The sequence below is a fragment of the Cordyceps javanica genome, chromosome 2 (assembly GCF_051103115.1).
Source record: "Cordyceps javanica chromosome 2, complete sequence".
Classification (NCBI taxonomy): Eukaryota; Fungi; Ascomycota; class Sordariomycetes; order Hypocreales; family Cordycipitaceae; genus Cordyceps; species Cordyceps javanica.
In genome coordinates this window covers 4,899,483-4,916,014 of record NC_139296.1, presented here as the reverse complement: position 1 = coordinate 4,916,014, position 16,532 = coordinate 4,899,483, and the positions used below count along the sequence as shown (strand labels likewise).

At 49.6% G+C, this 16,532-nt stretch overlaps 8 protein-coding genes across 8 annotated transcripts; 3 read left to right on the top strand and 5 right to left on the bottom strand.

The window, feature by feature from the left end:
- Positions 1-124: 124 nt before the first annotated feature.
- On the bottom strand, positions 125-898 carry V2A60_003958 (MBOAT, membrane-bound O-acyltransferase family-domain-containing protein; the record flags this gene model as incomplete). Its single annotated transcript, XM_083255282.1, has 3 exons — positions 125-364; positions 414-532; positions 589-898. The coding sequence occupies 3 exons, from the start codon at positions 896-898 to the stop codon at positions 125-127; spliced, it is 669 nt and encodes a 222-aa protein (XP_083111408.1).
- A 1,695-nt stretch (positions 899-2,593) lies between these two features.
- Positions 2,594-3,798, top strand: V2A60_003957 (uncharacterized protein; the record flags this gene model as incomplete). Its single annotated transcript, XM_083255281.1, has 6 exons — positions 2,594-2,769; positions 3,062-3,118; positions 3,171-3,270; positions 3,322-3,536; positions 3,590-3,696; positions 3,749-3,798. The coding sequence occupies 6 exons, from the start codon at positions 2,594-2,596 to the stop codon at positions 3,796-3,798; spliced, it is 705 nt and encodes a 234-aa protein (XP_083111407.1).
- A 907-nt stretch (positions 3,799-4,705) lies between these two features.
- Positions 4,706-7,427, top strand: V2A60_003956 (solute carrier family 25 member 42; the record flags this gene model as incomplete). Its single annotated transcript, XM_083255280.1, has 9 exons — positions 4,706-4,714; positions 4,780-5,115; positions 5,173-5,223; positions 5,305-5,448; positions 5,499-5,635; positions 5,691-5,812; positions 6,768-6,872; positions 6,925-7,292; positions 7,350-7,427. The coding sequence occupies 9 exons, from the start codon at positions 4,706-4,708 to the stop codon at positions 7,425-7,427; spliced, it is 1,350 nt and encodes a 449-aa protein (XP_083111406.1).
- A 730-nt stretch (positions 7,428-8,157) lies between these two features.
- On the bottom strand, positions 8,158-8,926 carry V2A60_003955 (uncharacterized protein; the record flags this gene model as incomplete). Its single annotated transcript, XM_083255279.1, has 4 exons — positions 8,158-8,487; positions 8,536-8,562; positions 8,615-8,665; positions 8,732-8,926. 4 exons carry the CDS (start codon positions 8,924-8,926, stop codon positions 8,158-8,160), a joined length of 603 nt encoding a protein of 200 aa, XP_083111405.1.
- Positions 8,927-9,288: 362 nt separating this feature from the next.
- V2A60_003954 (uncharacterized protein) lies at positions 9,289-9,822 on the bottom strand (the record flags this gene model as incomplete). Its single annotated transcript, XM_083255278.1, has 1 exon — positions 9,289-9,822. The coding sequence occupies one exon, from the start codon at positions 9,820-9,822 to the stop codon at positions 9,289-9,291; it is 534 nt and encodes a 177-aa protein (XP_083111404.1).
- A 1,608-nt stretch (positions 9,823-11,430) lies between these two features.
- On the top strand, positions 11,431-12,583 carry V2A60_003953 (OST3/OST6 family protein; the record flags this gene model as incomplete). The annotated part of the gene is made up of 4 exons (XM_083255277.1): positions 11,431-11,781; positions 11,834-11,934; positions 11,984-12,339; positions 12,399-12,583. The coding sequence occupies 4 exons, from the start codon at positions 11,431-11,433 to the stop codon at positions 12,581-12,583; spliced, it is 993 nt and encodes a 330-aa protein (XP_083111403.1).
- Positions 12,584-13,154: 571 nt separating this feature from the next.
- Positions 13,155-14,525, bottom strand: V2A60_003952 (WD40 repeat domain-containing protein; the record flags this gene model as incomplete). Its single annotated transcript, XM_083255276.1, has 5 exons — positions 13,155-13,586; positions 13,789-14,106; positions 14,170-14,296; positions 14,355-14,392; positions 14,484-14,525. 5 exons carry the CDS (start codon positions 14,523-14,525, stop codon positions 13,155-13,157), a joined length of 957 nt encoding a protein of 318 aa, XP_083111402.1.
- Positions 14,526-15,331: 806 nt separating this feature from the next.
- Positions 15,332-16,332, bottom strand: V2A60_003951 (TBP-associated factor 8 family protein; the record flags this gene model as incomplete). Its single annotated transcript, XM_083255275.1, has 2 exons — positions 15,332-15,996; positions 16,056-16,332. The coding sequence occupies 2 exons, from the start codon at positions 16,330-16,332 to the stop codon at positions 15,332-15,334; spliced, it is 942 nt and encodes a 313-aa protein (XP_083111401.1).
- Between the last annotated feature and the right edge of the window lie 200 nt (positions 16,333-16,532).

Here is a 16,532-nt window from a genome sequence, read left to right as displayed (position 1 = left end):
AATTGACACATTTGCAAGATGAACAAATAACCCCGTAGCCTTTTGAAGATACACCACATGATAAGTTCGTGAGTACAGGCCGAAACGAAAAAAGTCATAATAGTTGCTGTGTGCTTGTTTACTTTTAGGGATGATATAGAGCTGTGGTAGACATGGCGAAGCAGGAATATATGGACGGGGCGATTCCAATCTCGTGCAAATTGATCCCAGGATGCTGCAAGTAATTAGACATAAGAGCGATAATGGTCAGGTATACAAGTTCATTACCGCTGTTCCACCAGGCATCATAGAAGTGTCGATCCGCAAAGTAGGTCAACTCGGCCAAAATGTTGAGAACAGTTTCCCATATTAGATACCATGTAAGCTGAATTGTTAGTTGAATTGAGTTCAGCTGACAAAGAACGCTTACATACCAGATACTCTATCATGAAGGGGAAAAGCAGATCGCCGAGCAACCAAGGGAATTCTCTAAATCTTGCCATCAGAGGCATGTTAGTTTCTCGCATGTCGATCGTCACAAGCACAACAGGGTCTAGAAGCTCCAAGTTAGCGGTAGGTCATGTGTATTGTTTTGGGTTGTCAGCATACATATGTAGTACTGAGAAACTTGAATCATCACAAAAATGATACCGATCATGGCGGCGATCTTCTCAGCTACATAACCCCAATTGATCTTCTCCAGTCGAGGATAATCGAGCTCATAAACCACGGTGGGTAATGCAATCCATTCGTAGTGACCGAGGAAAGTAAGATTGTGTGGATACGCTTTTGACGAGTCGCTCACCACCCCTTTGAGTTCACCAGCAAGAACATCAATCTCATCCTTGATGGCTCTTTCGAACAAAGAGGCCTGCTGCTGATCAAGCGTTTTCGGAGCATCAATAGCCTTTAAAATCATGTCTACATCAACAGGAACAGAGTCAGCACTTGGTAAAGTGCCATCAGAGCGGCGTCTGGCAGAGGAGGGGTTGCTCAAGGCCGTAAGCGATATTTTGGAGGCTAGTGAGCTAGTTAATCCGTATGTGCAGTCAATTAACTCCAGTTGCTTGAGCTTGTCGAGAAGCAGTTGTCGTCTGTGGAATATAGTTGATAAGTGGCCATTATAGAACGCGTATGAATGCTGCTTCATAAGCATAACAAGAGCATGCAAAACAAGAAAAACCGTATGCGTCCATGGCCAATCTCGATAAACAGTCCACTTAACCGTTCCGGCAATAAAAAATGCTTGCCATATCTGGGGAATAGTTAGTTGATGCATTGAAGACGAATGCCTGCCTTACATGCTGCATTATCCAGCCCTCTCGGTTCCAGTCTATGACATTGACCAAGACCAATTTCTGCAGAAGCCAAGTAACTGCTGTCAAGCTGCACATGATTCCATCAGAGATCAGTAAAACGATGACTGCAGAGGATTAGCGTAAAACAACCAGCCATTCGAAATTTCACACACCGTCTCTCTGGAACATGGTCTTTAAAATATCGCTGGGACCTAGAGGGTTTCCGTAGGCTCGCCAGTTATTTGCGGAAATTTTGCATATCAGCAGCGCAACAGAGAGCCAAAAAAGATTATAGAACCCGTGGAATGGGCTATTTGCGGCTGCTTCACTCTGAGCGTCGAATGTTGATACTTGGCGGGAGAAGACGAATGCTCTGAATTTTGGGCGCTCTTTTGGTAGTACCTGTTTTGAACTGCCGGTAGAATCCCCGGCATGGGTCACATAGTCACGTTTGATGCCATCGCTTACTCGACTAGCGGAGTGTGACGTGCAAGTACTTTGCAGCCCAGTCAAATGCTCGCCCTTTTCATTTCTGTCAGGCAGCTGAGATTCAAGCGCAGATACAATGCTTGGACGGAAGTCCTCACTGTAGTCTTCCCCACTTTGCGTTCCTGATACAATCGAACCCGCAATGCGATGTGGTATTGAATCGGCGAACGGTGCTGAAGATGCAGAGACATCTGCCATAATCCTTTTCGTGTTATCCGTTCGTTGGACGTGGGAGTCACCTGGTCGTGGATTTCCTGAATTCTTCCTTGCCGTATATCTCAACGTCGGATCGTTCTAATGTTGTTCACCACAGATCATCCGAATCAAGACGAATTCTCCGGGATGGAACACGATTTTTTTACCGAAAAGCTCGTGAAACGTGTCCTATCAAACTTGTGCGATATCCGTGAAGCTAAGACTACCCGAAGCACACGAAGCGAGAGGACTTCTATGCAATGAGCGATGGCAATGCTGCTAGAAGCGCAGGCTGCCAGGTATAGCGGCTTAAAGCTGTGCTATTGACGCAATGGGGATAGAATGGAAAGGAACTGGATTATGAATCTAACGAAGCCACCCACTGGTCTTGTATCATCCTGGCCGCCTAAATGCCCGCCCGCAAAATTGGCATGGCATGTAACTATGACGTTGCGATTTCAGAGTCATGATTATCTAATCGCCCCACATATTTGACATGTTGGTATTCTAAACTTTCCAGTCGACGTTGTCGCATGTTTCAAGGCAAACAACTTGTTGAATTGTCTACGTTCATCCGTCTGCATCACCCGCTGTCAACTCTTTCCAGAGAAGCTGCATCAACATACTCAACCATGTCTCGCGGCGGTAACACTTTATATGTGACCGGTTTTAGCCACGGTACCCGCGCTCGCGACCTCGCCTACGAGTTCGAACGGTATGTCAACTACGCTCACGTCCTCGCCCTCGCCCTCGCCCTCGTCCTCGTCCACGCCGCCCTCGCTCGCACACATACACGCGCTCCTTTCCCGTCGGAAATGAGATTTACTCTCGAACCATCGATCGCTTTGCATTAGCGATTCCTCACCGCGTCGCCGCCGCCCTCGCGCATCTTGTGCCCTCGCGATCTTTGAGATCCAATTACCCATTTGTCATGCGTCATGATGCGTGTCCTCGGTTTATTGTCCTCCAATATACTGGAAGGTCGTCGTTCGTAATCCATGTGCAATGGAGTGCGCTAGTGAGCTCATTGAGTTAAACGGGCTTATCAGGAAATCCTATCCAAAACTCGACAAGCTTTTACTAACTACGCATTTGAACAGCTACGGTCGCCTTGTTCGGTGCGACATTCCTGCGCCGCGATCCACGTCAAGCAGACTGTGAGTTTGATCATTGGGTATTACTTCCACGCTACATGCTGACCGTCGATAGCTTTGCTTTCGTCGAGTACGAGGATCGCCGTGATGCAGATGACGCCTACCATGAAATGCATAATAAGCGTATTGGCCGCGATGACACTCTGAAGATCGAGGTACTACCGGCTTGGAAAATTCCGCTTGTTTCTCAGTGCTAACCGCTACAGTGGGCAAGAACTCCCCCATCGGCTTCTTGGCGTTTTGAGTCTGGTCGCGACCGTGATCGCCGCCCTGCCCGCTCCCCACGACGTGGTAGATCTCCCTCTCCTAGACGGAGCACCCGGGATTACTCCCCTCGTAAGGAAGATCGCCGTGACCGGGACCGTGACTACGACCGCGACAGCCGCAGAGACCGAGATCGATCGCGCAGCCCTGATAATCGGTTAGTGTTGAAAGGCCGTACAGTGCCTGCACACGACTAACAATAAGATACAGGGACCGTGATCGTGATGCCAAGGACGACCGCGACGATCGTGAGGACCGTGAGGACCGCGATGACCGCGACAGAAGAGAAAATGGCACAAATGGCGATGACAGGAAGCGTAAGTGCGACTCGATCCCGACTTCTCGACCCATCTAGCTGACTTAATGCAGCTGTTGAAAGCCCTGCCCCAGCGCCCGAGGACCTCGATGTGGCCGAGTAGATGGCCCTGTCGCCCGCACCAACCCCTCGAAGACGCCTGGTCAAGTATCCCCCAGCTATTGTGTGTTTCACTAGGCGAGCAACCAAATGATGTACTCAACGGCTCTATTTGTTTGAGGAGACATACCATGTATTACGTAGAAATCTGGCCATTAAGGGACTCCCAAGTCAGCTAATTGCCACAACCACCTTGCTGTCCATGATTTTTAATTGGCTGCACAGAACCTGATTATATAGGTTGAATGTAACAGTCCGTCGCGTCTGTAGCCAGACGTGTTCAATATCTGTCTTTCTCTTAACTTGCAACCGAAGCTGGTAGTAAATGGCGACGGATATTTAATGCATTTACATGGCCTGTCAGGATGTGGATGAGGAGGGCCCAAGCTGGGCCGCCCAGTTATTTCGTAGTGTCATGGCCGATAATGACCCGAGCAGACTCACTCTAACCATAACAAAAAAAAAAGGCGCTGTTCTTGCCGACTTGACCCGATCAATTTACCCTGCGTACCTTTACTGAGACCAACCGAAAATTCGACTGCAGCTGCGCCCAAAAGCCTATTGACGATTCTCAATAGCGTCTCGCTACTGTCTCCTGCATGGCTGCTCGCTTGACAGGCCAGGGGAAATCCACATAGCATCTGGTACGCGGTGACCCAGATCCTGGCCAGAACGACAACGAGCGGCCTGCGCGACATTTTTAATCTTGCGGGCACCGAACGAAACGAACTGCGCTCTGGAATCATAATTTTCAGAACGTGAAAAGCGAATGCGTGCCGGTTAGAGGAAGCTGAAGACAGCACCCTGGCATTCCGGAAAACGTCGGCGCATATCGAAGAGTAAGCGCCTGAATGCGTCCAGCAGTTACGAAAAGGACACAGAAGTTGAGTTTGAGGCAATAACTTGCCAAAATGTCGACGGTATAGAATCAATTGATACGATTTTAGCTCTCGCGGACGAACATCCAATCACTAACAGCAATTAGCCTCTTTCCGATGCGCCGAAGTCGCCAGGCCCGGCCGATATTCAATTTCGAGGCATACGCGAATGGCTTTCTCAACCAGTTGTTGCAGCGTTCTGCGGAGGCGGCGTGGCTGGCGCAGTCTCCAGAACTGTAGTCTCTCCCCTTGAACGCCTCAAGATTCTGATGCAGGTGCAGAGCGTGGGACGAGACGCATATAAAATGTCGGTTAGCCAGGCGCTGGCGAAAATGTGGCGCGAGGAAGGATGGAGAGGATTCATGAGAGGCAATGGAACGAACTGCATCCGTATCGTGCCTTACTCTGCAGTACAATTCAGCAGTTACAATTTCTACAAGCGAGTATGCAGTATAAGGCCACCTCCTCCCGAAGTCGTCTCGACTAACTTCGCAAATTAGCACATCTTCGAGACGACGCCCGGCGCTGAACTGACTGCCGTTACGCGCTTAGTTTGTGGTGGAATTGCTGGCATAACGTCTGTTTTTCTAACATATCCCCTTGACATTGTCAGAACTCGTTTGTCTATACAGTCAGCAAGCTTCGCTGAATTGGGAAATCGTCCACAGCAGCTACCTGGTATGTGGTCAACAATGGCAACCATGTACAGGAGCGAAGGCGGTATTGCGGCTCTCTACCGTGGAATCGTCCCAACTGTGGCGGGTGTGGCACCATATGTGGGTATACCGCGACGTTTCTATTGTAAGATTAAACTAATGTGTCCTAGGTCGGACTCAATTTCATGGTTTACGAGTCCGTTAGAAAGTACCTAACGCCAGAAGGCGAACAAAACCCCAATGCGGCCCGCAAACTGCTTGCTGGCGCCATCTCTGGAGCTGTGGCTCAGACTTGCACGTATCCATTGTAAGCTATGGCTAACTCTCCGTTTCACTACATCTATATTAATGTTGTCAATCAGTGACGTTCTACGACGCCGTTTTCAGATCAACACTATGTCCGGCATGGGCTACAAATACAAGTCGCTCACTGACGCCGTGAGAGTCATTGTGGCCCAAGAAGGAGCCAAGGGACTATACAAGGGTATTGCTCCTAACTTGTTGAAAGTTGCGCCGAGTATGGCGTCCAGTTGGCTCAGCTTCGAACTCACACGCGATTTCGTAACGAGTCTAAAACCTGAAGCTGGTGAGGTGTCTCAATAGCGCATGTATAAAATCAAGATGGTGAGCATTTCTGAGGAACTTTTTCTTTGTTCGCCATGTAATCTACTAGAAAGTTGTCTTGGAGACTGCACATAGGAACATAGATAGCAGTAGTGATGGGGTCGCATGTGCACTTGAATAAGCAAGAGACAACGTTGTGCAATAATACAAGAATAACGTGTGGCCTAGATAGCTTCTGGGCGTGTTCGGTGGAATATTATACTGTATTTAGTCGCGAGCTTGGGACAAATGTCGTATGCGAATGTATTCGACGTTTATGACGGCAGATTCAGATATTGGCTACAAAGTGAATGAACGGCCGTGAATAGGCGTCACTGCTGCATCTGGTGTAGCTACCTAGGTACTTCATAAGCGGTCCCTGGCACTTTACCTGCTCGCGTAGTATATCTCCATAACTAGTAGCTTTTACTTACAGAGTACGTCCGTTCCATGCACGAGGAACTTACGCTAGCTTGGTGATTAATAAGCGAGGTACTCTTGTTCAAGCAAAGCAAGTTGCAGCACAATGCCCTAACTGCCGCTACACACCGCCCAGAAACCCTCACATGAAGACGATCTAAGGGCCCACTCAGAAAAGTCGAAGATTGGACTTCTCGAAGTTCGCCGTCGCCAACCATCACAACTGGGGGAATATCTCTACTAACTCTCAGCAAACCGACGAAATGGGTACGTGAAGCATCAAAGACAGCCTCCGTATGCGAGTGGAAAGAACTTCAAAGTTCTTTCTGCGGGCATGGCGTTCCTCTTCCTTGGAAGACTGCGAACCTGCATGAGCATGCAAAGGATTTTAGGCTGACGATTGCTTCAACCTGTAGGTATCGATCTCGACCGCCACCACGTCAAGTCGACGCACCGCAAGGCGCCCAAGAGCGACAATGTCTACCTCAAGCTCTTGGTCAAGCTCTATCGCTTCCTTGCCCGTACGTTGCTGCCACGCACGACGATCAATGCCGTAATACTAACAAGCCTCAGGTCGCACTGACGCCTCCTTCAACAAGGTTGTTCTTCGCCGTCTTTTCATGTCCAAGATTAACCGCCCCCCGGTCTCCCTGTCCCGCGTTGTTGCCAACATCAACAAGGAAGGCGAGAAGCGCACTGTTGTCGTCGTGGGCACCATCACTGATGACAACCGCTTGCTCACCTTCCCCAAGGTGACTGTTGCCGCTCTCCGCTTCACTGCTACCGCTCGCGCACGCATTGTCGCTGCGGGCGGCGAGGCTATCACCTTGGACCAGCTTGCTCTCCGCGCCCCTACCGGAAGCAACACACTGATCCTACGTGGCCCTAAGAATAGCCGTGAGGCTTTCAAACACTTCGGCTTCGGCCCCCACAAGGGCAAGGTATGTCCAAATTGCTATGCAGAGCTTGCCATTGGCAGAAGCTAATTCGTTCTACAGAAGCCCCACGTTCTCTCCAAGGGCCGCAAGTTCGAGCGTGCTCGTGGTCGCAGACGCTCTCGCGGTTTCAAGGTCTAATTACGAATTTGAGATCAGAATGGAAAAGTGTCGGGGGAGTCGGTGTGTGGCGCTAGACGGGCGTTTAATGCTGAAAAATTCGCCTTGCCAATGGATCTTGCATGGAACTGGCGTGACTCGATATCAGATACAAAAAATTATGAAACACATTACACGACGGAGTTGACTTCTCATTCATTTTGACTACCTAAATATGCTTGTTCACTCTAGGTGAGCATATCCAACGGGACACTGCGAGCTGGCTCTGTTGCGACAGATCGCTAGGGACTTGCTTTTGCTTTGCGACACAAGGCGACAAAGAATGCTTCCTTGCTCTCCTGATATGGTGTAAGTTTTGGCTGTATTCATGCCGGGACTGAGCACTTGCATTGCGTGAGGACTCGGGCTTTTCCCTGTGCACTTTCGAAAACATTCTTTTGAGTCTTTGCTCCAGTAGTTTGTCCTCGGAGCCCTGGTAAAATTTGCATACGAAATGACCGCCGGTTTTCAGCGTTTCTTCCGCGAAGTGTAACGCTGCTTCGCAGAGATCCTGACCCCCCTTTGACTTAGCAGCATTATTTGCGGTGGTATAATGATAGGCTAGACTCACCATACTTCCGGCATGGTCACGAAATGCCACACCGCTCGTGTTCATTAGCCTGTAGTATGGATTACTCAAGCTGTTCACATTGAAACCGGATGTTTGTTCCCAGGGTGCTGACATGTCACTCAATACGATCTATAGCAAACTTCAGCTTTTTAGATCGCAAAATGTTATATAGATAGCTAGACTCACATCGACCACTTGCACTGAATCGTCCTGTGCTGCCGGTGCAGGCGCGTGCAACCCGTTATCAATAGCGCTAGTTGAGCTCGTGGCGGTGCTGCTCTCCGTAATTGCTGCAACTCCATGTCGTTGCAGAGGGATCTCGATAGTTTGGTAGATGAAATCTTTTACCATTCGCTGGACACCAGGTGAAAGGAAATCCCCCTGGAATGTCGCAACACCTTTCGGAGGTTCTGCTGGGATGAGGTCAATACCAACAACTTTGCCGCCAGGGCGAGTTCGTTCCAGAGCAATCTGTTCAAGTTAGCATTGTGGTAGTCTTTCTTTTCTTGAGCAAACCACCTGTGACCAGCTGCCTGGGGCGTAGCCCTGTTCAGGTATTAGCCAACGAATTGCCTAGTCACCTCGCTGGACTCCTTACCAAGTCTACAACAACATTCCTAGGTTTGAAAAGGCGGTATTTCGTGTCCATCTTTTCGATGATTGTCAGACGTTTTTTTCTTTTTGCCAAATCCAAATGAAACTAGTATGGACTAACCTCGAGCAGTTTGAACGCGGCGCGGCTCTTGAGACCCTGGACTTTCGCCTCGCGCGCATATGCATCTTTTCCCTGTCGCTGCTTCCATCTGGAGTTGGATGACGAGAAGCGAAGAGCACTGACGATGCATTGTGTCCGTAAGGAGGGTCGTTTGAGCCCTGCGGCGCGGAATAAAAACCCACGCATTAGGCTCATAATGGCTCCCAGATGACATCAGCTCCGGTGGCTGCTCATGATGTGACTCAAAGTTTGATTCTGACAAACCCTGGAACCAGGTTGCCACGCTATATGGGTCACTTGGCCTCCGCTAGCAGCCCGCCACCAACCAACGTTACTGGCATTGATTCAAGTTGAGGGCACGCCACAGATGCACGGCACTCGCTGACTACCATTTCGAGTACGACTTTATATGTCTTGTGCGCAATAGGCGTTTCGCAATGATCCGAAGGAATGAAAGAGTATTTGAAGCTATAGAATGCAACCGTTGTACAGAACGCCGCGCTAAATGTACATCGACCAATCCACCACAGTAGAGCTTGTTCGCGCCGGTCACAACATTACACAATAAAGCTGGCATTAACACCTCTCCTTTCTTTCTTGAGTGGAGAAAACGTGTTGCCTGCGCCAGCGCAAGCTTTGCCGACACCGCCAAGTTGCGCCCGGCCCCGTTTTCCCGGCGCAAGCCTCACCAGGATGCTGGCGGTTTCATCGACTTCCATTTCGTCATCGTCAAACACGGTTCTGCCTCTGCCACCTAGAAGCTTGCGCTTCTTCTTCTGCCCATCTGCCCCTGCGACCTGGTCATTTGGCTCGTCGCCCTCAGTAGTAGTAGTAGTGGTAGTAGCGCTGGGCTTCAGTTCTGGCTGTTGCGCTGCAGTTTCTGATTCAGTATCCTCTTTATTGTTGTTGGCCACTTTACCAACTGTGACATTTCCCAGGCGTGCTCGCGTCCTTTTACCAGACTTCGCTGAGACACCAGATTGACTCAATGACGATTTGCGTAGATTGACTCTGGCCTTGAGTGCGTCTTTCGTCAGTGATGCCGCCTGTCCATGCCTTGCTGAGTGTTGCGAAGGTTTGGTCGGAGACATTGCTGGAGAGTTCTTCCTCTTTCTTGCGCGCGGTCGCTCTGGACTGACCTTCGCACCGGCATCGGAAGCAGACCTGTCCGAATCGAGATCAGCGCAAACTGTGCCGCCTCTGGACTTGTTTAGGAACGGGGTTATTGAGAAAGTCGATTTTTCGCCGACTAAGGCATGGCCTGTTCTCCTCCGTCGCTGCTGTCGAATCTCTGATGATTCCTCATTCCCGGATGTCTGTAAATCAACAGCATCGGATGACGTCTCAACTGCAGCAACTCGTGGCTCAATTATTACCCGCTTAGCTTTTCGGGGGGTTACTAGAGGCTCTTCAACTGTAGTAGCAGACGCCTCTTTGATTTTCAGAAGTTCCCGCCGACTCTGCTGTAGGTCTGCTTGCGCGTCTCGCAAGGTGCTTTGAAGTTCTTTGAGTTTTGGCTGCATATGAGCACAGCGCCCTCTTTGCTGCTCTGTTTCGTCACGGGAGTCAGCAAGCTCCCTTTTCAGGGTTTCTCTTTCTTTTTCTTCTGTATTGAGCTTGGACTGGCATTGTTGTAACCTGGAGCGGAGGTCTGAAATGACACCTTTCTCGTCTGCTTGTTGAGCACGGAAATTCGAACGTTTTTGGTTTTCTAGGTCGACTTCTAATGTATTAACTTGGCGTCGCAAGTCTCCATTTGAGGCAACAATAGCTTGATGCGAGACAAGTTGCGACTTCAGCTGCTCCAGCTCCAGACGAAGACTATTCAACTCCCGTGTAAGGGCCGCCTTGTCTTGCATAGCTCCGTTTGACACCTGAGCAGAGCTGTTCAAGTTTTCCATGTCGCTCTATCGAGGATCAGAAATCCGTTTATGAAAATGACCTCCGGAGACGTCTCACCTCGAGAGCTCGAATTTCATTCTGCTGAGTAAGTAGTCGAGACTCGTGTTCAGATGAGCGCCGCTTGGCCTCTAACAGCTCCATTTTAAGAGCCTCTAGATTTTCCTTGAGAGAGATTATATGGAGCTGCTTTTCAGATACCGAATCTTCTAGCACCATATTCGCATCTCGCAGAATGAGAGATCTCAATGACAGTCTTCGCTCCACTTCATCTCGATTGATCAACTCAACTGCATGCAGCTCTTGTTGGTGTTTTTGACGCAGCTGATGAATGTAGCTCATACGCTTGAATGAATATGTCAGATTCGAAATTTGAGTGGATTTGTGGCGGCTTTTACCTCACTCGTGGTCGTTGCCATTTCGCTTCTTTGTGACCTTCCGAAGACGCGTGCGCCAACTCTGCCCACCGATGTTCTGACGAAAAGCCGGCTGCTCTGCCACTAGCGCCAGAACGGGTGATTAAAGATATTTAGCTTAGAAGATGGTGTTTGAAAAATGTGCCTTTTGTGTCTAGTAAGCAGCTGTGGTTGAAGCACATTGCGCGTTCTGCCTTGCATGTCCCGCATCGAAATAAACATTGCTAGTTCAATCGGGCTACCACGGGCGTGGGTCGTGACCACAGTCGTCACGTAGCTGCGTTAGGTAAGCAGACGAACAAGGCCACCTCAGCACTCCCCCAAAACTTCCTACAGTCTCGGAGGAGCTTAAAGAATCGGTTCATTTGGCCAACATCAGCGATAATGCGTATCCTGTCGTCTTTGCTTGGCGTTTGCCTGTTGCTAGGATCTTCCTCTGCCGAAAAGAAGTCCTCTGAGCAACGATTCAATGAATTCCACCAGCTGTCAAACAGCTCCCCTTCTCTTCAGCTGAAGGAAACATCGTACAAGTCGTTGACGTCGTCTCCGCGTGACTACAGCGCGATTGTGCTTCTCACGGCCCTTGATGCACGATTCGGCTGCCAACTCTGCCGCGAATTCCAGCCAGAATGGGACATCTTGGCCAAAAGCTGGCTAAAGGGTGACAAGGCTGGAGAGTCCAGACTACTATTTGGTTCATTGGATTTCGAAAAAGGCCGAGATGTCTTTGCATCCGTGAGTATCGAAAGAGCTCACTCGATCGTTAAAATGACTAACACTGGTGAAGCTTGGGCTTCAAACCGCCCCAGTTGTGCTGCTGTTCCCTCCAACCCAAGGCCCTCACGCAGCGCCTTCCCCCGAGCCAATTCGATACGATTTCACAACTGGGTGAGTTATCTGCGATATGATGTGCAACCTTGGAATTAATAAATCATAGTGCTGCTGGAGCTGAAAACATTCACGCCTGGCTTTCGCGACATATGGCTGGTAGACCGACGCCTCCGGTAAAGCGGCCGGTGAATTATATGCGCTGGGCGGCTGGAATCACAGGTTTTCTGGGAGCTGGAACTGCATTGGCTACTGCTTCACCTTACATTCTACCGATTATCCGAAACCGCAACATTTGGGCGTCTATCAGCCTGGTGTCTGTTCTCCTCTTCACAAGCGGCCACATGTTTAACCATATTCGCAAGGTCCCGTACATCGCTGGAGATGGCAAGGGTGGGATATCTTACTTCGCCGGTGGATTTCAGAACCAATTTGGTCTTGAGACACAAATTATTGCAGCCATTTGTGAGTCCATTCCGCGACCGAAAATGGTGTTGTTCTTTTGTCGCTAATGGTTGCTACAGACGGGCTGCTTTCTTTCTGCGCTATCACTCTCGCTGTCAAGGTGCCGCGTATGACCGATGCCAAGACGCAACAGGTCACTGTTCTTATATGGGGCGTAGTTCTGTTCCTCATGTACAGCTTTCTACTGAGTGTCTTCCGTTTCAAGAACGCCGGCTACCCATTTTCACTCCCTCCTTTCATGTAGATCATGTAACAGGACGTACTTCGCTACGTACTCAGTGATCATTTCGAAGAGAATTGAATTGTTATCTATTTCGCTTCTCTCGCGGAGGGCAAACTTTTTTGCTTTCATTTCGCTACTTGTTTGTCTAGTGGTTCATGCCTGCCAGATGTAGTTCCATGCCGGTTTCGCTTGCTGCAGGATCAAACAAGAGGGTGATGAATGAGGACAACTCGTATTGTAGACCGCAAGTTGACTAGCTCAAAAGTAACTGTTTAGAACGCCAATAGACCCATTATAGTAGCCTAGTCCAAGCCTAAATTTAAGTCACCGATACTGCGTGATGCACAGGGAATGAACATTTTAAATATATCTTTTTTTTTATTGTAAGGAGGGGCCGTAATTTGTAATGCCCCCTTTACAGACTGCTTACAACGGACAAGGTGTATTGCCTCGCCACATTGTTTCCTCGCCCACCATTTTCTGTGCATCAATCAAGACAAAAACGAGGAACACAACCATTTGACGCCACCATGATCTACCGGTTTGCCACTTCACCTTACATACTCGTCGTTAAAACATCCCCGGAAGCCTTTTATGCCCGGGACATGACGCCCCAGGCGCGAATGACGTTGTCGGTGTAACCAGCGAATAGAGTCTGGCCGTCAGCGGACCACGCAAGGCTGACGCACTCGGGATCATTGCTCTTCTTGCCGGTCTCAGTCTCAGTGAAGTCAGGCTTGAGCTCATCCACCTTGCTCTTCTTCTCAAGGTCGAAGATGATGATGCTGGTCGAGGTGGCAGCGCAGAGCCAGTAACGGTTGGGAGAGAAGACGAGGGCGTGGATCTCGTTGTTCGCGTTGAGGGAGTACAGGTGCTTCGACTCGTTGAGATCCCACAGCATGGTCGTGCCATCCTTGCCACCGGAAGCGCAGAGGGAACCGTCAGGGGAAATGGTAACAGTGTTGATGTAGCCGGTGTGGCCGATATGGTCGGTCTGCAGCTTGCAGGAAGAGAGCTCCCAAACCTGTGGCCAAGTCAGTTTCATGGCATTATACGCGGAAGGCAAATGATAGCTATCATTAAGAAAGAACGCTGACACGTTCGAAATCAGGGCAAAGGTGTTTAATAGTCTCATGGCCTCTTGGGCTCTGAAGTAGCAAATACTTGGTTTGCAAACATCACGTTGGGGAAATCTGGGTAATGCGCAACAGTTCTGAGTCACTGACCTTGACAAGTTTGTCCCAGCCACTGGAAACGATGACCGGGTTCTGGGGGTTGGGGCTGAAGCGGACGCAAGAAACCCACTCGGTGTGGCCCTTCTCGGAGATGGTGTACTTGCAGTCGCCGAGAGTGTTCCAGAGCTTGATGGTACGGTCGCGGGAGCCAGAGACGATCTGACGGTTGTCGGCAGAGAAAGAGACAGACAGAACATCGTTGGTGTGACCAACGAAGCGGCGAGTGGTGGTGCCGGTAGCAAGTTCCCAGAGACGCAGGGTCTTGTCCCAAGAGGCAGACAGAGCATATGCGCCATCGGAAGAGATAACCTGATCCCAGTATTAGCCGACTACGGCCTGCATACGGCTCAAAAAGTTGCAGCATCAACATACGCAGTCCGAGACGATGTGGGAATGGCCATGGAGCGATCGCTTGGGGTAGCCGTACTCGGTCTCGTCACGGGTGAGGTTCCAAATGATCAGAGTCTTGTCTCGGGATCCAGAGAGAAGCATGTTAGGGCTAGAACAGCGGTCAGCGTGTTTGCAAAGAAGGCAGCGCAGGTGCTCAGTATTCGTACTTCTCCATGGAAGTGGCCAAGCTGGTGACCCAGCCATTCTGTAGAAAAGTTAGCAAACTTTGTAACGAAAGAGCAGCCTTGAACCCGGAGCACACCGGGGTTAAGCAGGAGAAACAGAAAATAACGTACGTGGCCCTTAAGGGTTCCCTTGAGGATCAATTGTTCAGCCATTGGAGCGGTCCTAGGGTCGATGCGGAAGGTTCGACGAGTGAGGTGGAAAGATTTCAGGTCCAAGACGGCTTCTGTCCAGCGAGAAACCTATGGGCCGCCCTGAATGCACCCCAGCTAAAATTGGGATTATTTTTGTGCGGGTTCGAAATTAGGGCCGCGAGACTCTACCCCACTTTGGCGAGTTGGACCGTGAGCCGCCGCGAGGCTCGCCTCAAAGTGGGTACTTAGAGCAACTCGCTGTTTTTTTAGAGGTTCTTTTTTTCTACCAAGGTACTTGGTACCAGCTGCCTAAGTAGGCACGAGCACCGTGGAGCGAACGCCAACCTGCTTGATTCGATCTCATCGATAAGTAAGTACAAAGCCAAATGCCCCAGACGTATAGGAGGAGCAGGGCTCGCTGGTCGTGAAGTTTTACTCATAGCTGTCAACGACCTGGCGTCTCGTCACATAGGATGCTCATGAGCGCATTTAGTGCACACAAGACTCTGTATTATAGCATAGATTTTATTGCGATCTTTACCATATGTATCGGAGATGCAACCATCCAACGATGAAGTCAAGCCTTCCTAGAAACACTGAAATCGTAGTCTAGCTTGGCAAAAACCGCCATAACTGCCTAGTTATATACACATAGATGTTTATAGTCAAATTACTGAGGCACGCTATTCATTTATTCGGGCGTTGAATTAGAAGAGAACGCTATGCTAAGATATATTCAAATATACAAGGGTATCGTGGGTATTAGTGCCTCAAGCTGTGTGTTCGGACAGAGAGTGTTGTAACACAGTGCAAATGCACTCCGAGAATCAAGAACCATCCCCAGGTATAGCAGCTGATCGCTGACTTGCTCGCGATACATCTTTGCGGGAGAACGTTATATCTCCGTTCACGATCATGCTGTGATCGGCAATTTCAACTTGACAGGTCGCGCCGTCTTTTGTATTTCCACCCATGAAACGTTTCATCGTCGATTCCCATAATCTGAATCGCTCTTTACCTTGATTGTCCCTCTCCACAAGGTTCTTCGCCTCTTTCTGCTTGCGCATCTTTGATGCACGTACCAAACGCCTGAGAGCATCCTCGCCCTGCTGCGCATTCAATGCGGCTTCCTCCCGGATTTTCTGAGAGTCACGAACCCTTAGGTCATCCTGCGGCGTGAACTTATATGTATGTTTGCTCGGGAAATCGGGGAATGATGATGGAATGTAGATTTTCGCGTCCTTATCCTCTTGGCCACTGAGCTCAAGGCCGAGTAACGGAAGCGGCTTGAAATCGGAAAAATATCGCGTATCTTCGTTGAGGACCAGGCTTGGCAGAGACGTGATTCGCATTGGATTCTTTAAATGTGGCGTTAGAGAAGATATCGGCAAGTTATAGCGCTTGAGCATATTCTCGAAATCGGACGGTATGGGGTGCTCGCGTCGCGATGCAGTGGCCAGTCTCTTTGTTTCGTCGATGATAGACTCGAGATCTGCCAGCTGGGTTAGACGGATCACTCTGAAGCATCGAGAAGCAGCAACAAGGACGCACAAGCTTCTATTAGCCCTGTGAAGCTTTCCATCACTTCGGGAGAGGTGGATTCGAAGCCAATATGTGACGCAACGAGCGCTATGGAACGCTGAATACCGCACCGTGCATTAAAATGCCGTGTTGATGGAAATTTGATCTCATCTGGGTAGTCATTCTCCGTATCTTCCATAGCGGCTGGTGTCAGTACATCTTCCATAACGAAGTCATCGCCTTCGACACGTCGTCTCTTGGCAACATATGCCTCGGGTGTCAAGGGCGAGTCGCGCTTCTCGGTCATCCTCAGAAAAAACAAATAAAGCTTGCAAAAGGTAATGAAAGATGCTTTGGTATTCGCGCCGTTGAAATAGTGAGGTCTGCAGGGAAGAGAACGTGCTAGGTTCGCAATGGGAGCGGCACGAGGCCCAGTGGAGCTATATTCAGGCGTCGGCAGAATATCGGTGAGTACTTACTAAGGCTATATAGAGCTATCCCGAAAGA